Here is a 25,795-nt window from a genome sequence, read left to right on the forward strand (position 1 = left end):
TATCCCTGGAATGCAAGGTTCGTTTAATACTCAAAAATTTAACAATTCATTTTGGCCTATTAACAGAATAAAGGAGAAAAAGCACATGATCAGCACAATAAATGCAGGGAAAAAATGTGACAAAGTTCAACATCCATTCATGATAAACTTTCAACAAACTATGAATAGCAGGAAATGTCTCTGACCTGATAAAAGGGATCTATAAAAAACCTGCAGATAACATTACACTTAATAGTGAAAAATTGAATCCTTTTACCACTCAGACTAAGAAAAAGCCAATGATATCCACTCTCATTATTTCTATTCAACATCGTACAAGAGGAGCTTGTATGATGCCAGTGCAATAAGGCAAGAAAAACGAAACAAGATACACATAAAGAAGGAAGTAAAACTTTAGTTGTAGATGACATGATCATGAATGTAGAAAATCTTGAAGAATCTGCAAAAACACTACAACTCATAAATGAATTTAGCAATGTTGCAGGATACGAAGTCATTTTATATATTCTAGTAATGAACAACTGGAAAACGATATTGAAAAAATACTATTTATAATAGCATTAAAATCATAAAATGTTTTGGGATTGATTCAATGAACGATGTACAAGGCACATACACTGAAAAGTTGAAAACATGTCTGACAGGTAAAAGAAGACCTAGATAAAGAGATATGTGTATTGTGTTCATGGATTGGAGGACACAAGATTGTTAAGATGTAAATTCTCCCCAAATTGATTTTATAGATTCAATACAATCAAAATCAAAATCTCCGCAGGATTTTGTAGAAATTTTTAAGCTAATTTTAAATTTATAGAGAAATGAAAAGTGCATTGAACAGCTCAAATAATCTTGAATCTTACCAGGCAGTAAGCTGCTTGATATCAGTCTTGGCAATGATTTTTTGGATTTGACACCAAAAGCAAAGGCAACAAAAGCAAAAATAAACAAGTGAGACAACATCAAACTGAAAAGCTTCTGTACAACAAAGGAAACCATCAAAAAACCGAAAAGGCAACCTACCTAAGGGGAGAAAATATTTGCAAATCATATATCTGATAAGGGGTTAATAGCCAAAATATACAAAGAACTCATCCAACTCAATATCAAAAATCAAGTAATCTGGTTAAAAAATGGGCAGAGGACCTGAACAGGCATTTTTCCAAAGAAGACATACAGACGGCCAACAGGTACATGAAAAGGTGCTCAGCATCACTAATCACCAGGGAGATGAAAATTAAAACCACAATGAGATATCACCTCACACCCGTTAGAATGGCTATTATCAAAAAAGACAACAAATAACAAGTGTTGGTGAGGGTGTAAAGAAAAGGGAACCCTTGTGCACTGTTGGTGGGAATGTAAATTAGTACATCCACTACGGAAAACAGAATGGAGGTTCCTCAAAAAATTAAAAATAGAACTACCATACAATCCAGCAATATTACTTCTGGGTATTTATCCAAAGAAAACAAAACCACTAATTTGGAAAGATATATGCAGTCCTATATCCACTGCAGCATTATTTACAATAACTAAGATATGGAAGCAACCTAAGTGTCCACTGGCAGATGAATGGTTAAAGAAGATATGGTATACATACACAATGAAATATTACTCAGCCATAACAAAGATTGAAATCCTTCCATTTGCTACAGCATGGATGGATCTAGAGGGTACGATGCTAAGTGAAATATGCCAGACGAAGAAGAATATCATATGATTTCACCTTATATGTAGAATCTAAAAGAAACAAAACAGTGAATAGATAAAACAAAACAGAAACAGACTCATAGAGACAGAGAACAATTTGGTGGTTGCCAGAGGGGACGGGGCTGGGGGAAGGGAGAAACAGGCAAAGGGGATAAGAAGTACAAACTTGCAGTCATAAAATAAATAAGTCATGGGGATGTAATGTACAGCATAGACAATATAGTCAACAATATTGTAATAACTTCGTATGGTGAGAGATGGTAATCAGTGTTAGGGCGATCATTTTGTAATGTAAATAAATGGCAAATCACTATGTTGTATGCCTGAAACTAATACAATACTGTATGTCAACTATACTTTAATAAAAAATAGATAAATAAATAAAGATGGAAGCGCCATGAAGGGAGAGACTCTGGAGGGCTGACCCATCACTGACCTCTGCGTCAGGCAGGACATGGTGTGTGCTCTAACAAATCTTTGTAGAATGTATGAAAACAATTGTTTTTATTTTTTGTAAAGGCAGGACCACTATCATTTTTAAAATGACAAATTGAGAAAACATTTCTTATATATATGAAACAGGATTAATATCCTTCTCTTATTAAAAGTTCATGCAAGTTGTAAGAAACTTCATTAAGACCCGTAAGATGGACAAGTACGTGAGCGAGCTATTCACAATAGTGGAAATACAAAGATTAATGAACATTAGAAAAAAATGTTGAATTTTAATAACAGAATTGCATGTTATCTGTCAAGTTACAAGATATTTTTAAAATATAAGAATACTCAATGTGGGTTTGGGTATAAGTATAATAGGTCATCTCTCTCATACAGTTAGGGAGGAGTTAATATGAATGTTTTAGGAAATAATTTTGCATTCTATATCCACAGCCTTAAAAATATGTACTACTTTTGATCCTGTAATTACTTTTCAGAGACTATATCTTAAAAAAATTATCTGCTACAAAGAAAAAAAACTTTATGAAAATGTTCCTCAGAGGGTTAAATATGGTAGTAAAATTTTGGCAACTATATGTTCAACAATAGGAAAATGGATTTAAAGTTATGGTATAGCCACACGATAGAATATTATGCCGCCATTTAAACTATCTCTATAAAGATTTTAAAATACCATCGGAAAATAATTGTTTTAAAAGACATAGTGAGGAGACAAATTATCTTGTGATCGCCAACAATATAAAATATGCATAGAAAAAATAATAATGATAGCATATGCATTAGCTTTTACTGAAGGCGCAGGCACTCTTGCTGCACTTTAAAGGGATTATCTCATTTACCCTCACAGCAAACCTATGAAGCGTATATTTTCTTACTTGTCCCATTGAACTGGTGAGGAAACTAATACACAAAGGGATTAACCAAGTTGTCCAAAGTCTCTGATCTGACGGGTGGGATAGCAGAATTCGATAGCAGGCTGGCTCTCGCCTCCATGCTTTTAATCACTGCGCTAAACCGCTCGTTTTTGTTAAAACATAACAAAATGTTTTCAGTAGTGTTACAAGGGGCTCACTGGTCTCCCTTACACTTTTCCATAATTTCCAAAGTTTCTATAAGAAACATGACTTTTAATCATTATAAGTGATCTTAATCACAGCAATTTTTTTTAAATCCCAAAGTCAGCTTGGTTTTGTGTAGTCACACTCAGACTGTATATCTGGGGATTCTTTGCACCACCCCTCCCCCAGCCCCGATTTCCAGTTCTCTCTCCCCAGATGCCCTGGGGAGCCTCTGGTCCCCCTTCCGGCTTCTTCACGGGGTTTCCCCGGGTTCCACCCACAGGACCCGGATCCCCATGCTAGAAGCACGCTCTTTTCCCCCTGCGCCTGCGTCGCAGCAAACAGCTCTAGAGTGCAGTTGCCAAGCTTTCAAAGGCCGCAGCACCCGAGTCTTCGGGACCCTCCCGGCTGCCGCCCCACGAGGCCCCGCAGACCCCTAGCGGCCACGGGTTCAAGCTCAAGTCTCTGGCGGAGGCCGGGCGCTCGCCCGAGAACGCAGCGACCTTCCCGGGAGAGAGAGGAGCCCGCGGGAAGTCCCCCAGGGTTTGCAGGGCGGGGATCGGTCTCTGCCCACAACGTCCGAGAGGCCAGAGGCCGCTGGGCTTTAGGGTTCAAGTCCGGGGACCAGCCCCGGCCGCCCGCGGTCCTGGAGCGGTGCCCCTTGGGGGTCGCGCACGGAGGCCGCCTGGCTGACCATCCTTTATCAGATTAGGACCGTTGCTGAAAACAGTGATTATTTCAAGCTGAGAACTGGCCCCTGAGAAAATCGAGTGTTATTTAAAGAGTTGTCTGGGACAAAATTTACAGCTTGCGTCCTGGGGGGAGTTATTGTGGGGTGAGTGTATTTTAAACACGTTATCTCCTTGTGAACTAATTCTCTCTCTGGTCGGGAGCAAGAGTGGGGGGAACTGTTTGCGCAGCCGTGGGATTCAAAGTCCCCCTTTCGGGGAGCTAGAGTAAGGGTCGCCCTTCGGTGGCGCTGCGACTGGTCCAGAGGACTAAGTTTTCCGGGTCGCTGGGGCAAATATTTCACTTGAGCCTGCCTTGCTCCTGGGAGACATTCGCACGCCCTAATACAGCCCGGCAGCGGGTTCCTCTGCCTGGAAGGAGCCCTTCATTTCCCAGGTCCGATCACGGGGAAAATGGTGAAACCCCCAAATCCGCTTCTTTTTGTGGTTAATAGAAGGGCGCATAGAGAGCCTGGGAAAAAATTTACAAGTGCAAGTGAGAACCTTGCGAGTTTTGACATTTGAAAACCCGACTCTGGTGACTCATTGAATCCTATGTTGTAAGTTTCAGCGTCTCACGAAGTCTGGGGGACGCGTAATGCTTGTGTTTGTAAAATGTTCGCATCGCGCACCCCAAGTTTGCCGCTCGAATGCGGAAAGCTGGGCCGAGCGGGGGTGGGGAGGGTCTCCAGTCCGAGGCGCTGCGCTCGGGGCTTCTGCCCAGCTTCCTGCCTCGGAGGAGTCGCCGCGTCCGCCCTAGCCCAGAGCAGTTTGTGCAATTCAGAAACTCGATAGGAGGCAGCAGCTGATCTCCCACCACCCTAAAAATAATCCGCTCCGGCGCCCTGCGTGCTTCGGCTAGGGGAGGAAAACTCTGCCTTCCGAGTAAGTGAGTCCGTGTCTTTTACATAAATGTCATTTAACAATTTTAAGAATAAGTGTAAGCTGTCGATCTCGATCTAACATTTCGGCAACCGAAAGGCGCCCGCGCACTCTCAAAGCGCCTTTGCCTTCACGGTCGCTATTTCTAGGATCAGGACACCCGGCCCCAGCCGAGGAGAGAGGGCGTGGGGATCAGGTTTCCAGCTTTACTTACAAAACTCTGCCGGCTCCTACTTAAACCAACTGGAGATAGTGCAAGGAGTTATTATTACTTTTTTTCTCTTCGACATTTCCTGTCTTGTTCATGAAGTCGCTTTCTATCTGCTTAATTTTTGTTACTCTTTACTTTTTAGGAGTTCTGCGTCCCGGTTTGAAATGTACACTTAAGACAGTGTAGGAAGCCGGTGTTTTGAAGGTAGCGCAAGTGCACCAGTAGGGGTGTGAAGCAGCGTCAAACGATTGCTCAAGGTATTTATTTGTTTTTATTTGTTCAGTTTGGGATAAAAAAAAAAAATCCCATTGAAGTGTCCGTCTAAGGAATCTTATCTGCTGAGTAGTTCCAACATTTCCTTTGGTCTGTGATAGAACTTCAGTGGGTGCATTCAGATCAGGCATTAAATCAGAGGTCAGTGGTCATTTTTGCTAGTGATTTTCCTACTTGGATCTGGCATTCATAGATAGACAGACAGACAGGCATCTTTTAGTACATATTTTACGAACCATCTACTGAATAACTTCAAAAACTTATTACATTTGTTTTCGTAAGTGATCTAATCCTGAAAATGCCCTAGAGAATGATAAAGCCCTAAATAATTTCTTTAAAATGTCATGTTTCTGTATCACAACATAATTTGGTTAGTCTCTGAATAACTAAAGAACGAGTTATTTTGTATATAAGAATGAGAGCTTTTATATTGCTTTTAGCATGTTTTCTTCAGGTGTTTCCAGCATGTTAAATTCTCTGGGATTTCTACTCCGTTAGAACTGACGCTTTCTGCTGGATGAGCAGAAAAGAGTGCTGGTTTTCACTTACTTTATTCTCTATTCATCAACTAAATCCAAATTTTGTAACTCTTGAGGGTGTGGAACTTCATACAGTGCATTTCAAAGAATAAGAATACTGAGGGTAGTATCCTTGCCTTGAAATCGTAAATTTGGTCATCAAGGAGTATATTCTTTTTATGTTTTCTGCCCTGCAGACCATCCCTATAATCAGAGTTTCACTTTTGATGTTTGTCTTCCAAGTCCATTCAGTCAAGTTCTCCAACCCTATCGACTGTCATAAACACTTGAACATCTTTCCCTGGGTTTATGCTCGTGGGGAGAAAAATGTCTTGTCTTCCTATCTGGCCTCTCTTCCCTCTCCCGCTCCTCGATGCTTGGGCCTCTGTCTGTGCTCAGCTGAACTAAACAGCTCCAGAAGGGGCGGGGCTGAAGGGAGTCACGTGACAGAGCTTAGCCAGCAAGAGCAGCAATTCGTTCTGTTCCCAAACCGTTCCTAACGTAACCAGGGCTCTGGGAGGGAAACCCTGAATGACAATTAGAGATTTAAGAATTAGTTAAAAATCCTGATTGAATGAAATGCGTTTGCTAAACACAATAATTATGAACATATCTACAAGTTTACTCCTTCCCTCTTTTTGTCCATGTCGAGTTGTAATATGGGCTGGCTGTTACAATGCACACATGCACATGGCATGTTGGAGAGGAGGCTAAGGGACAAGGGGAAAAGGATGGAGGAGGAGGCAGGAAAAAAAAAAGCGAAAGGAGAGATGTGGTGAGAGGTAGTGAGCAGGTTGGGAGCCAGGGGGAAATATGCGAGTAGAGATTATGGTAGAAGGAAGAAATCATTCTAAAGCTTTTACTTGATTAATCTGAAGTATACACTTTAGTATGATTATGTCATTGTATGTTTCCCTGTCTGGCAGATCATAACCTTTACATTATACCAAGAACTATTGGGATTGGTGTGTATATGAGGAGTGTAATCTGATTTGTACAGTCTAAGACCACAGGGACTGTTTCTGTCATGCACTATTGGATTCCTAGTGCCTAGCGTGTGATCAATATCAATAAGTATTTTTACAGTTAATTAATTAGTGGCCTAGAATCCCAGTCATCAGGCATATGACTAAAAATGTTCTTTGACTTCTTCGCGTTATTATAGTTCTCTGATATTTTCTTTCCACAGTTACACACATTTATCCAAAGATTACTTAATTGGTAGATTTCAAGATTGATTAAATACCAGGCAGACAATGCTTATAGCTAATGAAATATATGTTTTACAACTTCAGATTATTCTTTAGCATCTGGCTCAATGATAATGATTAAATATCAAGGTTTATAAATGTGGCCAATTGGAATATTATGATTTTGGATAAAATTATAAAATTAGCTTAAGTAAAAATTTTCTTGTTCGTTCTAGGAGACAGTTTATACATGGCTTTCAATTAAGAGTGGGCTTAGAGTTTCCTTTTATCATTTCTACTAAATAAAGGAAGTCGTCTTAGAAATTCCACTACTAGCTATTATATTTGTTTCTGCTTTTTCCACCTTTTTTTCCAGTTTTATTGAGAAATAATTGACATACATCACTGTATAAGTACAAGGTATACAGCGTAATGGTTTGACTACATATATTGTGAAATGATTACAGCAATAGGTTTAGTTAACATCCATCATCTCATGTAGACACAATATATGATATAAAATTTCCATTTTACTGTTATTTAAAGAATCTCAAATCCTTTTTAATTCTTTTATCCAGCTTTGAACCTTAATAGTTGGTAACAATTTGCCAAGTTCATAATCTCATTTTGAATTTTTTAAAAGTATAACTTGTTTTTAAAAATGAGAAAAAGTCTCAACTAGAGAGCATATCAATGATTTATCAAAAAAGGGCGTTACCAGAAATAATATGCGGGAGGAATTCCATGTAAGCATTTACAGACTGTGAACACATAGGCTTTCTAACTAGTTGTTCTACTCATGTAATGCTTTATAAAACTTTTGCTTGAAATTTGGTTTCTCCAATAGTTTACCTACTGTTGCCAATCTTTTCTGTGTAACACTCTTTGTTTTTTTCTAGGAAAAAATATTGTTTGTGACCATTGCTAAATCAGTTATCAATGAAAGGGAAGAGAGAAAAGGTACAACTTTAGTTATTCAAACTTTTGCCAACCTTTAATAATCTAACTCAGAATCCAGTGTGACAGAAATATGGAAAAGTAACCAAGTCCAGTGAGGTTAAATTCTTAAACTGCTACTTATTTTAATAAGAACAAATAAGATATTTTCTTTAAAAAATAGGTTGGAAGCTACGTGATGCAGTGGGAAGGACATAGTTTATAGTCAGACTTGTGGGTGTGGCTCACTGCTATTCTGCTGGTTGGCAAGTTACTGAACCCTGCTGAACCTCATTGTCCTCTTCTGTAAAGTATGAATAACTCCACTAACATTGCACGGCTGTTCTGAAGACTAAATGTATGTGAAGTGTCCAGAATTTAGTAGGTATTAAATAAATAGTAGGCATTATAAAAGAAGTTTTCAGAATGCTAAAGCTCTTGCTGGAATTTCACAGTAGTGTTTTGATGGAGTAGACCCTTGCTCCTATACCATCTGTTTCAGCACAGCAGTGAAAGGAATTCATTTAAAATGTAAGTCAGAGAGTGTTACTCCTCCGATCAAAAACCCCCAGTGGCTCCATCTCACTCAGAGTAGAAGCCAAAGTCCCGACAGTGGCCAACAAAGCCATGGGTGATCTTGTCCTCTGTTTCCTCTCTAAACTCATCTACTTCTACGCTAATGGAATACAGATTCCAATTAAAAGACATCCTTTGTTTCAAAACTCAGAGTACATTTCGTATAAGAATATTCTCTGACTACAGGACCTGTGTAGTTTCATTAACTTGTCACTTGAGTTATATTCATTTGTCTTAGCGCTTGAGTCTAATCTTCAAAGAAAGGCTAATTGCCATTTGCAACCACAGTGGTCTCTGTGTTTTAGTATTTCCTGCAATTAATGAAATGTTGCAGTAAATTGTGTCCAGCTGAAGTTGTTTGTTAATGCATTTTCAATGAATGAACATGGGAAAGGATTTGATATGACACCACTTTGTCTTTTCAGTCAATAGTTTCATTGTTTTCTCCCCCTTTTTCTTATATATCACCACTTTTGTTCTTTGAAACCATTTTAGTCCAACAAACACTCCTTTGAGGTACCACTATTGGTAGGTGTTAATTATTATATATTTTCCAAATTAAAATAAAATATTTTTCTCTGGAAAAAAAACACTTGAAAGGGAAAACTTACAGAATGTATAAGGCCATTATAAGAAGCTCTCAAATGGCTCTGGCATAAGATTTCCTATTTCCTCGACTGCAAAAATAAAGGAGATTAATTTTATGATGTAATCTCCTCTTTAAGGTTATAATTTATGAAAAGGAATTTAATAATAAGAGGTTCTTTCTCTTTTCTCTCTCTTTTAGAGTAAACCATATAAGAAGAAATGAGCCTTTCATTCTGTGGTAACAACATTTCTTCATATAATATCTATGACGGCGTATTACAAAATCCTTGCTTTGTGGATGCCCTCAACCTGGTCCCCCATGTCTTCCTGTTGTTTATCACTTTTCCAATATTGTTTATTGGTAAGTGATCTGCTGTCCTATATTATATCACCTCATGTTTATAAAAAATCTTATTAATGGCTGAGATTTGGTATAATGTTGACTTAATTTCTTCAACATGAAAACTTGTAGGTAAGTCTGTGAGAAAAAAACAAGCAAGTATTTTGTGTTTTCCAATGAAATATATTTTTGGCATATGATATTCCATAGGTAAAATAGAATGCCTTGTAGAAATGGCCTTCAAAGAGCAGCAGCAGTTTTTTAAAAAGAGAAAGAGAATTATATGAGATGGATCTAAAATATTTGTTTAGCACTTGCTTTGTGCTAGGTGAGGAGAATGGAAAATGGGTAAACACACAGTACTTGCCTGGAATATTCACTGGAATTGTCCAGTGAAATAGATGTGTCAAAGTCAAGAGAAATGACTATACCACATTGTAAGCCCATTTACAGATACAGGAACAAATTGTCTTGGGCATTAACCTGCGAGATCAACTAATTCTTCTTGGGGCTGGTGGGGAAGATTGCGTAGAGACTGACATGTGTGGGGACTTGAGGATGCAGAGCCTGCAAGTTAAAGTAGGAGTGATGAGGGTGTGTTACAAGTAGAAAGAGTGCATTGCAAACTATTTGGAAAGGAACTAAAAATATAGTTTTTCCTAGTATTTTACAGTCTACAAATACACAAAATCTAATTATTTAGAGCAATTATGTGTAATTTGTGTAATTTCCCCAAAACAACCAAAATAGAGCTTTTAACTTTTTTAAATTATAAAATAACTTTCATATATAAAAATGTCAGAGACTAATGTAATAAACATCCATTGAACCTACCACCACTCATCTTAAGGAATTTGATAGTAAGAATATAAGTGAATCCTTCTGTGTGCCATTTCCTGATCTTGTTACTCTTCCCACAGCCTACATTCTTATCCCTTCGAAAGAGGTAACCACTATTTTGAATTTGTTTAATATTTCCATGCATGATTTTGCTCATAAAAATAGATGAAAAAGCTATCCGACTGATTTTCTTAAGAAAGTTAGCATAATTTAATGATCTGCTTTAAAAGAGGGTTTAAAAATAATTTGTATGATTTTATTTCTTCATTTAACAAATATCGAGAAACTACTATGTGCCTGGCGTTCTAACAGTGATCAAAAAATTTCCATTATATGAGATATCGTATAATGCAGATGCCAACATAACTCTTGGTACATAGTTAGTCATGTTAAACAAATGTATGGATATTAAATATATTGGGACTAGAGTGGCCACATATAGAAACACTAGTTTTTTATGTGGTGTTATTTTATAGGACATTAAGAATGCCTTTTGGCCAAAAGTAGAACATCTATTTTTTTTATCATAATTCTCACAATTAGTAATTCACTTTTGACATCTAATTAGCTTCTTGAGAGCAATTACTGTGAATTATTTGCATCTCTAGCATTGAACACAGGCTGGCAAAACGGTATTTGAATGAAGTAGAATTAGAGTGAAGATCGTTAAAGGGAAATGGTGGAGAAAAATGCAGACCGTTCATCTATAACATTGGCTACTTGAGTTAGTGAGAGATCATAAATACTAAATCTCAAAGAAGTATCAGGTATAAGGAAAATTATAATGTTGAACAAAAGACATAGAGCTTGCCTGCAAGAGTTTGCGGCATAAATTCTAGTGGAGTATGTTAAATGTAACTAATCTTCCAATAATGAAGTTCCTTTGGGAACAACTAAGACATATAGAATCAATTTTATTTTCAAAGAAGGCTTTAGGAGTCCCTTTTGTTCATACAGAAATTCCTTCCTGCAGTGTTTTAAGCACAAACTCCCATTCATTCTTGAAGTATGTGAGGCTTCTCTACAATCAAAAAATAAGAAAAAAGGTGAAAAAAGGACACAAAAGTGGGGTGCTGTCCTAGCATGCTGTATATGAGTTGGCATTATTCTAACTATAGTTTTGAGGGGAAACCATCAAAATTTTACTAAAATGTAATCTTGAATTTTTTCTTCAGTGGTGAGCTCAAGTTGAACCTATAATGTTCTTGATCCTGCTTAAAAGCTCCTCAATGAATAATACTTTAGTTTTCTTTGAGAAAATATCACTACCACTGTTGAATAGGGCTGGCCCAGTCATAAGTTACCATTTTTCTCACATGATATGCATATGATTAAGAGTTAACTCAACTAAGGAGTCCTATATTTCTTCACTAAATATGGCTATTTTGTTAGTCCTCCCACAGATCCCATGTTTTGAAAGATTTTAGATATCAAATTTCTTTTATTAATAGCATCCTTAAGTTGGTTTCTTTTTGAGTGAATCAGAGACCTGTCAGTAAGAGCTGTGATTCACATGAAATAACCATGTTGTCACCCAGAATTGGTGTTACTTCCAAGCAATGCAACAAATGTCAGTGTGTTAACTTAGGCAGTCTTGTAAAAATTAATTGAAATTGTTATTTTTTTTGAAGTAATGAAAACAGATCAGGATTTCCTAGAGAGCACTAAGTTTTCATGAACCCCCAAAGCGTATCACAATGTAAATTATTTCCATGATTATAATTGATCCTTTTGTTTATCTCTTTACTTTTTTCTTTTTTTTCAGGGTGGGGGAGTCAAAGCTCAAAAGTACAAATTCATCACAACACATGGCTTCATTTTCCTGGACATAACCTGAGATGGATTCTCACATTTGCTCTCCTATTTGTACATGTTTGTGAAATAGCAGAAGGCATTGTTTCAGATTCGTAAGTTAGTTGATATGATTACACTATACTAATGGGTATATTGATACAAATAGTAGTTAAGAACATACAAAGTCAGGCTTAATTTTTTACTTTTAACTTATTAGAAACAACAGCTATCACCCATTATATAATAATCATGCGTTTTTTCCACATTTTTGTGTTGCTACACAATTTCTCTGATAACACAAGTTCTGTGATTTGTGCTCATTCATGTGCTTTCTGCTTCTTTGCTCCTTCATCTATGTAGCCCTTGCAGAAAGTTCTCTCCTTTTAAATACTTTGATGTTTACCTTATCCTTAAAAATAGTTATAAACAGAAAGATTGTCTATATTGACATATAGCTCTAATAGCTATAATCAGTTATATTGACGTATAGCTCTACTAGCTTTATTTTTATATGTAAATATATAATCAGTTCTCAGAAGTTTCAATTTATTTTGTAAAGATAGATGAGGCAGGCATTAAAGAAGTCTGAGAACCAGTAGGGATATAGCTACAAATTGAGGCAAAGCATAAAATTATTTTAAAATCAGGATTTGTCATAAAACTCCTATTTTTGAGGGAGTTTTGTCATTCTTCTAAAAGAAGTTTGTATTAGACAGTTAGGATATAATGACTTCTATTTATAAACTTGAACATAATATGGTGAAATATTTTTGTCACATAGTAACAAAATAAATTCAGTAATAGGAAAATTTTGATTATGAAATTATGCTAAATGGTACACCTTTCATTGAAGAATTGACATGAAAAGGTCTTTAAAGTTTTTAAAAAGAAAGCTCGAAAAATCTTTTTCCTCTTATCTATTAAGAACCTCCCCTGACATCTGTTTATGTTTTTCTGTTGCAATTAACAGGGAACGAAACTTCTAAGCTTTTGTCATGGAGCATAATATTTTGTGATGTTTTATGACAGTTCTTTGCATATATGTGCACATCTTAGTTTCTGATAAAAAGAACAATCAGAGACTTTAGGGTATGCTACGCCTCCAAGCATTTAGAAGCTTAATTGGCTATTATCTTATTGATAATTGTTTAAAACTCTTTGGCATATTTGTAGTACATTGTATTAGCATAGCCATTGCTAGTCTTCATTTTTTTATTCCCTTAACATCTAGGCTGACTCTACATGTTACTATGTGTATGTATCAAGTGGAAGATACATCAGTCCAATATTTCCTAAAAACTTGACATGGTGAAGGCAAGGGTGATTCCTCCTTTCCAGGCTCGTGGTTGATGTGTAGATTCAATGACCTAGAACAGAGGCTGAACTAATAATGATGACATATGCTAATGGCAGAAACTTGTTCTATGGTGGTAGTGATGGAAGAGGCCCATCCTAAGAACAAGCAGAAATACACCCTTGACTGTGCTCCCTCCTCCCATTCTTTGGCTACAGACTTCTTCCTCTTACCTTTGTTACCCATGCCTCTCCAAAAGTCATCTTCTAGTTACTTCTCAACCCAAAGATTTAGTTTGCTTTCTCTCTTGCCTTGTCCTATTCTGGAAACTGCTTCTACAAGAATCCCAATGAACATTAATGACACCTTTTCCTCCTTAACATACTTATTACATTTGACACTTCTATTCCTTCCTTCCTTCCTTCTTTCTTTTTTTTTTTTTTTAGCAAAATCTTTATGAACTATTCTTTACTTAAAATATCACAGATGCTCATTATAATTAGGGAAACAATGCAAGGTTTTTTAAATAATTTAAGGTGTTATTTTTTTTTTTGAAACATCCTTATCTGTTTTGCAGAGGTTTTTGTAAGAAGTGTTCTCTTTTTTATTTCTACCTAAATAATTTGTGATTCTGGTTTAGATTCTCTCCTAGATCTAGAAATCATTTTCACTTTGCTCTTTAGTCTTATTTGATTGGTTTATTATTAGAGTATGTAATTTGTTAAAGTAACATCTTTTGGGACTTATTAACATTTTCATTATAGTCAAATATTTGATTATTTTATAAGTATTTAATGAGTATTAAAAAATATATATTCTTTGAAGGAGACAATTTTATTGAGTTTATGGATTGGATTACTAAAGTCCTGTGTGTTGATTATTTTTATGCTATTTAATCCATCAGATTCTAAAAGTGTGTGTTAAAATCTTCAGTATTATTGTATTTTTGTTTAGGTTTTTATTTCTATCATTTTCTCTTTTTTGAAATTATTCTTTTGTCCTCCATGATGTGTGCTTTTTGATCTTCTTCCTAACTTTCTGACTAAAGATTTTCTGCTGTAATGGGATGTACGTGCTTCTACCAGAACACTGAGCTCTGCAAATCATACTCTAAAAATAATAGAGATTAAAGGAAAGGATAGGCTTGGGACACCACTCAAAATCTATAAAACTTTGTAAGCAGAGCACTAACAAAATAATAGCAATCTTCATAAAAACACTAGTATGGTTAAAAGATACCTTAAATCTCTAATAAGAAATGCCACGGTCAATATAAAACCTGACTGTAGCTGCCATCTTTATTAATCCTTTATTATTGCCTCTGTTACTGATGTTTTGTCACTCTTTTTCTAACTTCTTGAATTAACTACTTAATTTACTTATTATAACTATTTCTTATTGACTATGTTTAAGGTAATAAACTTTCTTTTGGGTATGGTTTTGACCACTTTTCACAGGCCTTGATAGGTAGTATGCTCATTTTTAAATTTCCTAAATGGCACGTAAGTGATTTTTTTAAAAAATTATTTCTTTGGTTCAATAATAAAAGAGTATTAGAAGAATTTCCTAATCTCTATACTGATGAAATATTTCTTTCCTACTTTTTCTCTTTGGCCATTTGGTACTATTTCTGGGAGGTGGTGGGTGGTTTTTAAGCCAGCTCTTATGCTGTCATGGTACTTTCACATTTTCCTTACTGTCTGTAGGAATGATTCCAAATATATCACTGGTCATGTCCCAAATCTCTGCACACTCTTGAGTATTAGACAACTCCCTTTGCATGTTTATTAGCCACCTTGACAATCCACATGGCCCCACGGAAACTTATTAGCTTTCTCTCTCCAAGCTGCTCATCCTCTTAACATCTTCTTTGGTCACACCACCATCTACCCAGGCACCCTGGGAATTATTCTCTACATCCATCCACATCACCCTCGTACCCTAACACTGTTAAAGTCCCGTCCATTTGACAATTGATCTTTTCCCAATGTATTATCTCCTCCATGTTACTGCTGCCAAAGCTTAGTTCAGGTTTTCATCATCTCTCACCTGGCCTATTCCTATAGTTTGCCAACTGCTTTTCTTCCTTCTATGTCTCTTCCCTCACCTCAAATGCACACACTACCTATGAACTCCATCATCCACATTATTACCAGATTGATCTGACTAAAACTCAAATCTAACTGTACCACTTACCTATAAAGTATTTCAATTTTCTGTAAGATTAGATTCCAGCTCCTCACCATGGCATACAGAGCCTTTCATGATTCATCCTCTTTCAGACTTTCTATTTAAGGAACATTAAACTACTTGGAATTTTGAACATGGTATAGTGTTTCATGCGTCTATGTATTTGCACATTCTGTTCCCTCTTTTAAAAGTCCTCTTCTACCACTTTCCTGACTACTGGATTCCTTTTTATATTTCAGCTCCCATTGTCAACCATACCTCTTCTGAAATAACTTTCCCAAAAGTTTCTCTTTCCCCAACTCTTGAACTAGTCACTCTGTTGTCTATACTGCTTATGTACTAATGTATTTAAGTAATTTTGTGAAAAGTTAAATGTTAAACTCTGTGGCATTATTAATGCAAATGGAGTTGCGGGTTGTCTGCCAGGCAAATCTGGTCTGGTCGTATTTCTGATCCACCTGAAGCACTCTATTGCTCTCAGAATGAAGTCTAGTCTCCTTGCAGTCATACCGAATTGCTTGCAATACCTTCAAACACATCTAGATCCTCTGCCTAGAACAGTCTTCCTTTCTTCTTCCTCTGTGTGGCAGTTCCTCAGTCTTCAGGTCTCAGTTTAGCAGTCCGTTCCTTCACAAAGCTTTTTCTGTCTCAGACACTAGCCCTGTGTATACTCTCAGTCCCTTCACTTGTGTTGTAATGTCCTATTTCCTATCGCTATCCTCAATAGGCTATAGATTTTGTGACCACAGACACTAAATCTTGTCTTGTTCACTTTGCATCCCAGAATCTAACACAGCATCTGGACGAGCAAAGACATATGTGTTCCATGAATTAATGAAAATGGAGAAATCACTAAAAAATTCAGGAAAGCTATCCAAAGAATAAATGTACTTTTTGCATACATTAGAGTTCATATTCAGCTGATTGTTTTTGCTTGCTTTAGGTGTTAAATTATTTCAGCAGTTCTGGCCTTCAGTATAGGAGTAGTTATATATTTGCTTTTGTTGTAAGCATTTTAAGGTCTTATTTAGGCCTTGTTTGCTCAGTCCTCCATGTTAGGATAAATATCCTTTCAGCGGAATTAGGTTTCCCAATACAGTCTTTCTTTATATATTCATTTAACAACTACTACTGCATTCTGTACTTTAAACATTTTATTGCTAAGAGAGAGTTTTAATGAAAAAATTGGAAACAAAATGCGAGATGATCTGGAACCATCAGCCTTAGACACTGACACTGTCCCGCTCTCCTTAGACGGCGGGAGTCGCGGCACCTGCACCTGTTCATGCCGGCTGTGATGGGATTTGTGGCCACCACGACATCAATAGTATATTATCATAATATTGAAACATCAAATTTCCCTAAATTACTTTTAGGTAAGTATGATCAAGTGTTTTTTTTTTTTCCCCAAAGGGCTACTTGTTTTTCTTTTTTCTCATAATAAATGCTATCAGCGTGGGTGCGGAGCAGGAAGCATGGGAGAACCACAATAAGTAATTCTTCAGTAGTCTCCCAACAAATGTAGAGATGAAAATAAGCTGAGTTGCTCTAGACCATGAAAACTCCATTCTCCCAGGAGATCGTGCTGTGTTGGTTGTGGTGGGAAGAAAGTGGAGGGGATGTGCTGGCCTTCAGAATCAGAGCTCTCTGCAAGGAGCTGTTGCATGGTACCGCCCCAGGAACAAGTCATCTCATCTAGTTGCATGTATTTCTGCCTCTGGCTTAGAGTCTTGAGGCATTTTTCCAAGGTTCAAGTCTTTCATTGATGCCATGGGAATGTCATACTCTTCCTAGAATTGCTGCCGAACCACGGGGGGGCTCCGTGCAGGAGAGTGTGCCTCCTGGCATGCTGAAAACGGTGCTGTCCTCAGAAGCAGCTGCCCGCAGAGCACAGCCCTTCACGTCTGCATCATGCCTGACATTATCTTTTTAGCCTCTCTTGCCTCCTTGTCTTGTGGAAATCAGAGGATGTCTAAAATGTTCCTAATTTTATTTTTGCCTTAGGCTGAAATAATATAACTCATCCCAATCAGTTATATCTAATGCTCTGTCCCATCCCATCCTTGCATTCCTTCGTGTACGCTTTCACAACGAGAGCTGAGGTGAAGGTCTAGAGCATGGATCATGATAAGCTTCAGGCATCTGTGAGTCTCCTAAAGTTGTAGGTAGAGTTGTGTGTGTTTGTGTTAATGAATGCTTACAATTTTCTAAGGTTCATAGATTTTCATTTGATTCTTATATGATGAAAACAACGTGGACAACTGATATAGAAATTAGGAAAAGTAATAATTAAACCACACAAATATTATTTTATTTGCTTATCCAGAAGACATTAAAATTTAAAATAGATAAGTGGAAAATACTGATTATTTAAGTCTGTGTTGCATCACATTATGTGATGGGGCAAAGGCAATCTAATGAAAACAAGTAGATAGGGTTAAATATTAATTTAAAAGGCTTGTCAAAGTCTAAATTATCTTAATAGAAAGCTGTTCAGTAAAAATGGCAGGCAGTTGTTATCACAGAAATCTTTTTATGAAAATGCCAAAAAAAGAGTGAAATTTCCAACAGACAACAGCAAAAAAAAAAAGCATTGGGAATTTGATACGTTAGACATTAAGTTTCTGAAAAACTGATGATGATATGTTATAATATGTAATTAGAAAATATGCATTTTAATACTATTTGGAAGGAAATACGATCAAATTCTGGCTGTAATTTTTATGTAGATATAAGGAAGAGGGCACAATTTGATCATGTCACTGGAAGACTTAGGGATGAAAGTCTAACTTTCTCAATGTTTTAGGAGAGAAAAATTTTGACCTAGAAAAGTTATACTTATTTTAAGACTGCAAACTAGCAGTTTTGTCCCAACATTAGATTATGAATATCACCAAACATACAGAAAGTCGAAAGAATTATGTGAATACTCATATACCTACCACCTAGATTTTTTCAATTTACATTTTATTCTGTTTATCACATATCTACATCTTTGCTTCCCTCTATTCGTCCATCAATTAGTCTTATTTTTTGATGCATTGTAAAGTAAGTTGCAGACATTAATATGCTTCACCCCCGGATTACTTCAGCATGCGTGTCATTAACTAGAGTTAAATATTTGCAGTTCTTGTTGTGAGATAAAATTTACATTCATGAATGTAATTTAATTTAATTTGCTAAATGCATACACCTGTATACCCTATCATGCTATAGAACATTGCCATCATCCATGCAAGTTTTCCTCTGCCACTCCCAGGAATGAAAAATCTTCGTTTTTATTCCCACAGAGGCAACATCTAGTCTGATTTTTTTCCACCATGGATTCGATTTGCCTGTTCTAGAACTTCACATAAATTGAATCATACTGTATAAACTCTTCTGTGTTTTAAGACGCAGCATGATTTTTTGAGGCTCATCCATGGTGTAGTATCAATCACTGTTTTGTTCTTGTAATTGTTGGATAGTATTCCATTGTATAAATATACCACAGTTTTTCCATTCTCTTGTCGATAGATATCTGGACTGTTTCCAGGTTTTGGCTATCATGAAAAAAAGCTGCTATAGAAAAAAACAGAAACAAAAACATGCTATAAACATTCATGTGCAAGTCTTTTTGTGGATCTGCTTTTATTTCTCTTGGGTAAATACGTAGGAATGGAAATCTCTGGGTCATAGAGTAGGTAGGTCAATGTTTATATTTCTAAGAAACCACTAGATCTTTCCCCAAAGTTTATTTTACATACTCACTAACAATGTGTGGGACTTCCAGTTGTTTCACATGCTTTCAACAGTTGATGATCTTGATCTTTCTAATTTAGCCATGCTGGTGGGTGTGTACTGATAATACATTGTGGTTTCAATTTGCGTTTCCCTGATGACTAATGATGTTGTGCACTTTTTGATGAGTTTATTGGCCATTTGTTATCTTTGTGAAGTGGCTGTTCGTACCTTTTGCCCATTTTTTGTTGAGTTGCATTTTTATTATTGAGTTGTAGGAGTGCTTTGTATATACTAGATTCTAGTAAGTCATCAGGTACATGTTTTGAATGTATTTTCCTCCCAGAGTGTGGGATGTATATTCATTTACTTAACAGAGTCTTTTGATGAGCAGAAGATTTTAATTTCGGTGTAGTATAATTTATTATTTTTTCATGTATAGTTATTGCTTTCTGTGTTTTAAGGAATCTTTGTCTTCTCTCAAAATATATTTCACTCATATTCTCCTTTTCTCTTTCAGAAGCTTTATAGTTTCAGTTTTTGTTTTTAGGACTATGATCCATTTAAAATTAATTGTGTACATCGTATAAGGTTGGTGTTCAGGTTCTTTTTCTTCCAAATGGATATGAATGAGTTCCCGCACATTTGTGGAATAGACTTTCTGTTTCTCGTTGGATTGCTTTGGAACCCTTGTAAAAAAATTAAATCGGGGGCCAGCCCCGTGGCGTAGCGGTTAAGTTTGGCACATTCCACTTCGGTGGCCCAGGTTTGTGGATTAGGATCCTTGGCGCAGACCTATACCACTTGCCAGCCAAGCTGTGGTGGCGACCCACATATAAAGTAGAGGAAGACTGGCACAGTTGCTGGCTCAGGGCTAATCTTCCTCAAGCAAAAAACGAGGAAGATTGGTGGCAAATGTTAACTCAGGGCTAATCTTCCTCAACAGCAACAACACCAAAAATTAAATCAAAAGACTGCTTAAGTATGATTTTTTCTTGGCTTTATATTTTCTGTCCCTTTGATCTATATGTGAATTTTTATACCATTACCATTCTGTCTTGATTACTGTAGCTTTGGAGGGGTCGAAATCATGTATTATAATCATAGGTTTCCTTTGTTTTTCTCCCAAGATTGCTTTGGATATTCTAGTTCTTTGCATTGCCATATTTAGTTTAGAATCAGGTGGTCAATTTCTATCAAAAAAAAAAAATCCAGTGGGATTATGATAGGGATTGCACTGAATATATAGACACTCTGCAGGAGGATTGACATCTTAACAACATTGCGTTTGACAATCCAGTCTTCATTTATTTAGATCGTCTTTTATTTCCCTTAGCAATGTTTACACTTTTCCGTGTAGAAGTCTTCCATATCATGTTAAATTTATTGTTAGCTTTTTGCTTTGCTGCTGCTGTTATAAATGGAATTGTATTTTAAATTTCATTTTCCAGTTGTTTCTGCCATTGTATAAAATACAATTGATTTTGTATACTAACCTTGTATATTGCAATCTTGGTAATTCACTTACTACTTCTAATTATTGCTTTGTAGGTTTCTTAGGATTTTCTGTATAAGTAAACATATCATCTGAAAATAGAGACAGTTATATGTATATTTCTCTTCAGACTTTATCCTTTCTTTTTCTTGCCATCTTGCCTTAGGACTTCCAGGAAAATGCAGAATAGACATACTGAGAGTGAAATCCTTATCTAGTTCCTGATTTTAGGGAAAACAGTCTTTCACAATTAGTTATAAAGCTAATTATAGGCTTTTCATATAATACCTTTATCAGGTGAGTAAGTTTTCTTCTATTCAAAGATTTGTCAGAGGGTTGTTTTTTTTATCATGAATAGATGTTGAATTTTATTAAAGATTTTTGTTTGCATCGATTGGGAAAATTATATTTTTGTTAATGTGCTAAATTACGTTGATTGATTTTTCATAGGATAAAGTAACCATGCATTCCTGGGCTAAACCACACATGGCCATGATATATTATCCACTAAATATTGCTATATTTTATTTAAGATTTTTTACATCTATGTTGTGAGGGATATTGGTGTTATTTTCTTGTAATATATTTGTCAGGTTTTCATATGCTGGGTTATACTGGCTTCTTAAAATGAATTGGAAGGTGTTCTCTATTTCTCTATTTTCTGAAAGACTTTGTGTAAGATTGATTTTATTTCCTACTTAAATGTTGAATAAAATTCACCAGTGAAGTCATCTGGGCCTGGAGTTTTAATAAGGGAGGATTTTCAATTATAAATTTATTTCTTTATTAGATGTAGATTCTTCAGATTATCTATTTCTTCTCAGGTCAGTTTTGGTAAGTTGCAGTTTTTGAGCAACTTTCCATTTCATCTAAATTTTTGATTTATTGTTGTAGAGTTGTTCATGATATTCCCTGATTATCATCTTTTAGCTATGTAGGTATATAGGGACCACTCCTTTTTCATTCCTAATAATGGTAATTTGTGTGCTACTTCTTTTCTTGATTAGTCTAACGAGACTTATCAGTTTTCTTGATCTTTTCAAAAAGCAACCTTGTTGGCTTTGTTCATTTTCTCCACTTATTTGTTTTTTATTTTATTGCTTTTTATTCTTCTCTCTCTTGTTTTCATCCTTTTATTTATGTTGTTCATTGTTCTTCTTTCCCTAGCTTTTAAGGAGGGAACTTAAATCGTTGATTTTGGACTGTCTTTTTTCTAAAATAAACATCTAAAGCCATAATCTTTCCTCTAAGTACTGTTTTAGTTGCAATCCTTAAATTTTTCATATGTAGTGTTCTCATTATAATTTAGTTAAAATGTTTTCTAATTCCCCTAGTGATTTCCTCTTTAACATGTGGATTATTAGAAAAGTGTTATTTGTTTTCCTAATATTTGGAGACTTTTAGATATCTTATTATGTGGAAAGACCCAAAGGTTCCCTCCATTATCTCTGTGCCTGGTGTTCACACCCTGTATAATCCTCTCCCCTTGAGTGTGAGTGGGACCTGTGACTTGCTTCTAGCCAATAGAGTGTGGCAAAGATAAAGATACCAAATCAGTCAAGCCTCTGTTGAGACTGCAGCCCTAGTCAAGACCTAAACTGCTGCCTGGTGGGACCCTGAAGCAGAGAAGCCAGCTGACCCATGCCCAGAGTCTTGACCCATGGAAACTGTGAGATAATAAACGTGCATTGTTGTAAGCTGCTAAACCTGTCATAACTTGCTAAGCAACAGTGGAAATTCAATACACTTATTGTTCTTGATTTTTCACTTAATTTTATTGTGATCATAAAACATACTCTATATGATTTCTGTTATTTTAAATTTATTGCTCCTTGTTTTCTGAGTGAATATGTAGTCTGTACCAGTACCATGTGCACTTAACAAGAAGGTATATTCTGAAGATGTTTGGGTGTATTTTTATAATATTAAATATCAAATAGTCTTATAAATATCAAATAGTTCAAGGTGGTTGATAATGTTTAGATCTTTTAAGTCTTTATTAGGCATATGAGTATTTTTATTGTGTTTTTCTGAAAAATTGACATTTTATCACTATTAAAAGAAGTTTTTTGCATTTCTGATAATAGTCTTTGTCTTGAAGCCTACCTTATCTGATACTAATATAGCCACTCTAGGTTTCTTATGCTGTTTTCATTGTATATCTTTTTCCATTCACTCATTTTCAGTCTGATGTTTGTTTATATTTAAGGTGAATCTCTTTAGATAGTATATAATTTTGTCTGCTTTTTTTCTAAATCCATTTTGACAATCTCTGTGTTTTAAGTGAAAAAGTATATATATGATGAGCTTATATGACAATGTTCAGTTCTTTTTCACTAAGGAAGTTGTGATCACCCTTAAAACTTTCTGGCTTTGATAAGTGTTATCCAAACTGGATTGTCTTATATGTGTTTTAGATTTCTTCCTCCTCATCCCATATCTGTTTGTACTGACTTTTATTCAAAGCTGGAAGTATACTGAGTCCTTGACAACAGATTTCTAGGAAAGTCTCTGCTTCCATCTCACATTTGCTGCAAAGTGTGGGCTGTGGTTATGAGGTGGTGTAGATCTCTACCTTTCTGACCTGACCACTTGCAGCCTGGGGTTGCTCTGTAGGATCATTGTTCTTCTCTGTGCTCTGTGGATGCATGTGTGTTTTAAACTATTTGGGTGAGAAGAGTCACTTACTACTTGAATGCTGATCTGTAAAGCAGAAACCCATAGCTGTGTGGATTCTGTAATAATTCCAGGGTAACATCAGTAGACATATCCCTAGAAGTTCCAACACACTTACATATTGGATAGGTTACACAGATACGAACTTGTGAATTCTTCATATAATCAGGGCTTCTTAAAAAAAAAGACCAGAAGATAAAGTCAATTTTAAAGTCTACAGAATTACACATAAGGTCTGAAGAGTGTAGGTTATTTTTATTTACATCTCCTTACATCTGCCTATCTATCGCATATGATCAGAGCAGAAGCACAAATATTTTAAAATCGTTACCATAACGTCAATTCAAAACTCCAGAAGGGCACTAAAGCGTGTATGTTGTTTTCTTAACAAATGAAATTTTCTAGAAATAGAATATTTAAAATTGTCTTCGTTATTAAAAAGCATTATATTTTTATTGAAATTTCAGTGAAGTTTTAAAAAATATTAGGGAAAGATTGCATCTTTTTCTTTTTACTTTTTCTTTTTCCAGCTCTATTCCTGTATTGGGTAATGGCCTTTATTACAAAAACCATAAAATTGGTCAAGTACTGGCAGTCTGGTTGGGGAGTATCAGACCTGCGTTTCTGCATCACAGGCATCATGGTCATCTTGAATGGACTCCTGATGGCTGTGGAGATCAATGTCATTCGGGTCAGAGTAGGTATCTAACGATTTTTGTTTAGTGACTGGAATTCAAAACCCCAATATTAGGGCCGGCCCCGTGGCTTAGCGGTTAAGTGCGCGTGCTCCGCTGCTGGCGGCCCGGGTTCGGATCCCGGGCGCGCACCAACGCACTGCTTCTCCGGCCACGATGAGGCTGCGTCCCACATACAGCAACTGGAAGGCTGTGCAACTATGACATACAACTATCTACTAGGGCTTTGGGGGAAAAAAAAATAAAAATAAATTAAAAAAAAAAAAGCCCCAATGTTAAAGATCACAGTCAGCTAGAAATTATTAGTATGTAAGAGGATGAACAAATGTATATCATCTTTGTGTATAAATATAAAGTTGAATTAATCACTAAGTTTCAGACCATTAATGTTCCAGAAATCTCAATATAACCCTGGAATCTATTTATTCATTCCCAAATATTGATTAAGTGCCTGTTATGTGCCAAAAATTATGCTTAGTTCAAATTATAGATGAAATTGTTTTCATCAGCAAGTTCCATCATCCATCACTGATCCAAAGCAAACCTGAGTTAATCAAACTAGTGTATTTTAAGAAATTTCGAACTAAAAAGAAGATAGTCTAATCCAGTTTGCTCATTTCACTGCTGAAGAAACTTCTATAGAGACAACTGTAGCTATATATCCAAAGTAACATGGTCAAGACTCATACTTGATGATTACAAATCTGTAGTGCTTCTCACCACATAATGCTGCCACTTATATTGGGTGACATAGTAGTGACTGATTTTTCAATGTTCATTTTCTATCGGAGCACTTTGAATTTGCTCTGAATGGCAAGATACATGCTGCCGTGAAGAGTGGAGAACAGTCGGTTAACATCAGCCAGACCACATAACAGAGAGTGACTCACCAATGGTGTTGACAGCACATCTAAAAAACCTAAATAATGTAAAAATCTTCATTGAGTTGACTTTATCACAGGATATCATGAAAGATTGCTTTTTAGTAATAACTATCTTTTAAAGGGATAATCAGTTTTTTAGAATTGGCCCCAAGTGGATTAAATGTGAAATTCTGGAATTTAACTAGTTAATCTAGTCACAACAAAAGGGAAATATTTCAAAGAATGTTTCAGAAAGGAATGGAAAGAGATATGAAAATATAAATTTTGGCCTCCTGAATTGAAAGGTAGAAAAGGTTAACATTTTATTTTTAATATGTGCAAAAAGAATTAGGTTAATTGTTATTCTGTGGGATTTTTCTTGCCCCAGAGATATGTATTCTTCATGAATCCTCAGAAAGTGAAGCCTCCTGAAGATCTGCAGGACCTGGGTGTGAGATTTCTTCAACCATTTGTAAATTTACTGTCAAAAGCAACATACTGGTGGATGAACACGCTTATCATAACCGCTCATAAAAAGCCTATTGATCTGAAGGCAATTGGAAAATTACCAATAGCAATGAGGGCGGTAACAAATTATGTTTGCCTGAAAGATGCATATGAAGAACAAAAGGTAATTTAGTATCTGTTTTTCACGTCCTTAATTGTAGAGAATGGGCCTATTAAATATAAAGACACTAAGCTTAAATAACATCTACGGGTAAGGAAAAGCAGATTTTCTCTATCTGTCTTTCTCAGTAG

General features: G+C 36.0%; 1 protein-coding gene across 1 annotated transcript in view; it reads left to right on the forward strand.

Moving 5' to 3' along the window:
* Window positions 1–5,197: 5,197 nt before the first annotated feature.
* The window catches only part of ABCC9 (ATP binding cassette subfamily C member 9), a 120,092-nt gene continuing 99,494 nt past the window's right edge, over window positions 5,198–25,795 (forward strand). Inside the window, exons 1-7 of the mRNA XM_058558664.1 lie at window positions 5,198–5,305; window positions 7,929–7,989; window positions 9,329–9,490; window positions 12,075–12,216; window positions 16,842–16,963; window positions 24,009–24,175; window positions 25,425–25,667. Coding sequence (XP_058414647.1) covers window positions 9,349–9,490; window positions 12,075–12,216; window positions 16,842–16,963; window positions 24,009–24,175; window positions 25,425–25,667 — 816 coding nt within the window. The 5' untranslated portion in view covers window positions 5,198–5,305; window positions 7,929–7,989; window positions 9,329–9,348. The remainder of the gene's footprint in view (window positions 5,306–7,928; window positions 7,990–9,328; window positions 9,491–12,074; window positions 12,217–16,841; window positions 16,964–24,008; window positions 24,176–25,424; window positions 25,668–25,795) is intronic.

The sequence above is a fragment of the Diceros bicornis genome, chromosome 17, assembly GCF_020826845.1.
Source record: "Diceros bicornis minor isolate mBicDic1 chromosome 17, mDicBic1.mat.cur, whole genome shotgun sequence".
Classification (NCBI taxonomy): Eukaryota; Metazoa; Chordata; class Mammalia; order Perissodactyla; family Rhinocerotidae; genus Diceros; species Diceros bicornis.